The sequence below is a fragment of the Bubalus kerabau genome, chromosome 8 (genome assembly GCF_029407905.1).
Source record: "Bubalus kerabau isolate K-KA32 ecotype Philippines breed swamp buffalo chromosome 8, PCC_UOA_SB_1v2, whole genome shotgun sequence".
Lineage (NCBI taxonomy): Eukaryota > Metazoa > Chordata > Mammalia > Artiodactyla > Bovidae > Bubalus > Bubalus kerabau.
In genome coordinates, this window is record NC_073631.1 from 32,434,196 (window position 1) to 32,437,672 (window position 3,477).

Genomic DNA, 3,477 nt, shown 5'->3' on the forward strand with positions numbered 1-3,477 from the left:
AATTCACTTTTGGTATTGTACAATCTGTGGGTTTGGACAAATGTATAATATGTATGTATCCATCTTTATGGTATCTTTGTGGGATGTTTTCACTGCCTCAAAATCCTCTGTGTTCCACCTATTCATCCTCCTCTCCCTTCTAACCCCTGGAAATGACTGAAATTTTTACTGTCTCCATAGTCTTAGCTTTTCAAGAATGTCATATGTCAATGTCGTCAATGTCAAGAATCAGGCAATATATAACCTTTTCAGACTGGTTTCTTTCAGTTAGTAATATGCATTTAAGAGTTCTCCATGACTTTTCATGGCTTGATAGCTCATTTCTTTTTAGTGCTGAATAATATTCTATCCTCTGGTGTACTGTAGCTTGTGTATCCATTCATCTACTGATAGACATCTTGGTTTCTTATGAAATTTTTGGCAATTATGATTAATGATGTTCTAGACATTCATGTGCAGGTTTTTGTGAAGACTTGAGTTTCCAACTTATTTGGGTAAATACCAAGGAGCATGATTGCTGTATTATATGGTAAGTATATTTGGCCTTTTTTTTTTTTTATGGATCGAGTTTTTTATTAAAGTTTTATCTTAATGACAATAGTCCAGTAACAACATGGATGTTCACAATAGAGGAAATGATAAATAAATTGTTATATCATATGTCATCAAAGTTATACATCTATGCAAAATGAATGTGAATACACTATCTAAAGAGATATATTTCCTTCATATATTTTCAAACTTGGAGAACTCAACAGATTGATACATTCATAGAAAGGAATGTAAACTATTTTCACCATAAGTAAATTTAAGTACAGTGTAGTCACACAAGACCAAATATCACATGGTTTCTCAACACACTCAGAATGTATGTATATCCACTTTTCTTCTCCATAATTTCATCAAAGCTCTTTTCATCTCACTGTTTTGCAAGCTGTAGATCAGTGGATTCAGCAGAGGTGTGAGCAACGTGTAAGCCAAGGACATCAGCTTCTTGGTTTCTGGGGAGTAGCCAGATTTGGGCTGTAAGTAAGTCATACTGGCTGTGCCATAGAAGAGGGTAACAGATGTGAGATGGGAGGCACAGGTGGAAAAGGCCTTTTGCCTCCCAGTGGTTGATGGCATCTTCAGAATGGCAAAGAGAATTCGAACATATGACAAGAATATCAACAAGAATGGAACAATAACTGTCAGAATGGTGCCAGTGAATGCATAGATCTCAAACAAAAAGGTGTCTGCACATGCAAGCTCTAACACTGGTGGAGTCTCACAGAAGAGATGATTAATTTCATTGGAGCCACAAAAGGGAAAACTAAACACCCATGTGGTCTGCACAGTAGCCACTGTGATCCCTGAGACCCATGAGAATGTAACTAATTTCACAAAAACTATTTTGTTCATAATCATTGGGTAGCTCAGAGGATGGCAGATTGCAGTAAATCGGTCATAAGCCATTGCCCCCAGAAGAAAACATTCAGTCACACCAAAAAGAAGAATGAAGTACATTTGTGCAAAACAGCCCACTGTAAAAATCCTCATCTTCTCAGTGGAAAGGATCACCAGCATAACAGGCATAATGACCGCACTGATACCCATATCCACCACAGACAGGTTCTGGAGGAACAGGTACAAGGGGACGTGCAGGCTCTGTTCCAGGGAGATGACGACTATGATGATGGCATTTCCCAGCAGAGTCACCAGGCAAACCACCAAGAAAACCACAAAGAGCTGCTCTTGGAGTTCAGGGAAGTTAGAAAAGCCCAAGAGGATGAATTCAACCACAGAGCTTTGGTTTTGTCTTTTCATGTCAACAGTGAAGCATATGCTGTTCTTATGAATATGGCTTGGAAGGTCAAAGTCACAGTCCCGGCCTTAAAAACAAGTACTAAACTGTCTTCCAAAGTAGCTGTACCATTTTGCATTCCCACCAGCAATGAATGAGAGTTCCTGTTGCTTCATATCCTTACCAACATTTGGTGTTGTTAGTTTTCTCAACTTTTAGTAGCAATGCAGTAGTACCTCACAGATGATAGAACATTTTTTAATTTGTATTTCCCTGATGACGTGTGATGTGGAACATTTTTTCATGTGCTTATCTGCTATCTGTTTATCTTCTTTAGTTGGTGTCTGCTAAGGGCCATTTTTAAACCATTTTTAAATGGGTTGTTAGTTTTCTTATTGTGGAGTTTTAAAAGTTCTATGTTCTTTAGTTGGTGTCTGCTAAGGGCCATTTTAAACCCATTTTTAAACTGGGTTGTTAGTTTTCTTATTGTGGAGTTTTAAAAGTTTTATGTATACTTCAGTTCAGTTCAGTCGCTCAGTCGTGTCCGACTCTTTGTGACCCCATGAATCACAGCACACCAGGCCTCCCTGTCCATTACCAACTCCCGGAGTTCACTGAGACTCAGGTCCATTGAGTCAGTGATGTTATCCAGCCATCTCATCCTCTGTCATCCCCTTCTCCTCCTGCCCCCAATCCCTCCCAGCATCAGAGTCTTTTCCAATGAGTCAACTCTTTGCATGAGGTGGCCAAACTACTGGAGTTTCAGCTTTAGCATCATTCCTTCCAAAGAAATCCCAGGGCTGATCTTCAGAATGGACAGGTTGGATCTCCTTGCAGTCCAAGGGACTCTCAAGAGTCTTCTCCAACACCACAGTTCAAATTCTTCGGCGCTCACCCTTCTTCACAGTCCAACTCTCACATCCATACATGACCACAGGAAAAACCATAGCCTTGACTAGACGGACCTTTGTTGGCAAAGTAATGTCTCTGCTTTTCAATATGCTATCTAGGTTGGACATAACTTTCCTTCCAAGGAGTAAGAGTCTTTTAATTTCATGGCTGCAGTTACCATCTGCAGTGATTTTGGAGCCCCCAAAAATAAAGTCTGACACTCTTCCCACTGTTTCCCCATCTATTTCCCATGAAGTGATGGGAGCAGAGGCCATGATCTTCATTCTCTGAATGTTGAGCTTGAAGCCAAATTTTTCACTCTCCTCTTTCACTTTCATCAAGAGGCTTTTTAGTTCCTCTTCACTTTCTGCCATAAGGGTGGTGTCATCTGCATATCTGAGGTTATTGATACTTCTCCCGGCAATCTTGATTCCAGCTTGTGTTTCTTCCAGCCCAGTGTTTCTCATGATGTACTCTGCATAGAAGTTAAAGAAGCAGGGTGACAATATACAGCCTTGACGTACTCCTTTTCCTATTTGGAACCAGTCTGTTGTCCCATGTCCAGTTCTAACTGTTGCTTCCTGACCTGCATACAGATTTCTCAAGAGGCAGGTCAGGTGGTCTGGTATTCCCATCTCTTTCAGAATTTTCCACAGTTTATTGTGATCCACACAGTCAAAGGCTTTGGCATAGTCAATAAAGCAGAAATAGATGCTTTTCTGGAACTCTCTTGCTTTTTCCATGATCCAGCGGATGTTGGCAATATGGTCTCTGGTTCCTCTGCCTTTTATAAAACCAGCTTG

General features: G+C 40.3%; 1 protein-coding gene across 1 annotated transcript; it reads right to left on the reverse strand.

Annotated features, from left to right (window-relative positions):
* Positions 1 to 628: 628 nt before the first annotated feature.
* LOC129658518 (olfactory receptor 10A3-like) lies at positions 629 to 1,806 on the reverse strand. The gene has a single exon (XM_055589459.1). The coding sequence runs from the start codon at positions 1,804 to 1,806 to the stop codon at positions 862 to 864; it is 945 nt and encodes a 314-aa protein (XP_055445434.1). The 3' UTR covers positions 629 to 861.
* Positions 1,807 to 3,477: the final 1,671 nt, after the last annotated feature.

What these genes read in the sequence shown, in the direction of transcription:
- LOC129658518 (XM_055589459.1), bottom strand. Translation starts at nt 1,806, where the DNA reads ATGAAAAGACAAAACCAAAGCTCTGTGGTTGAATTCATCCTCTTGGGC.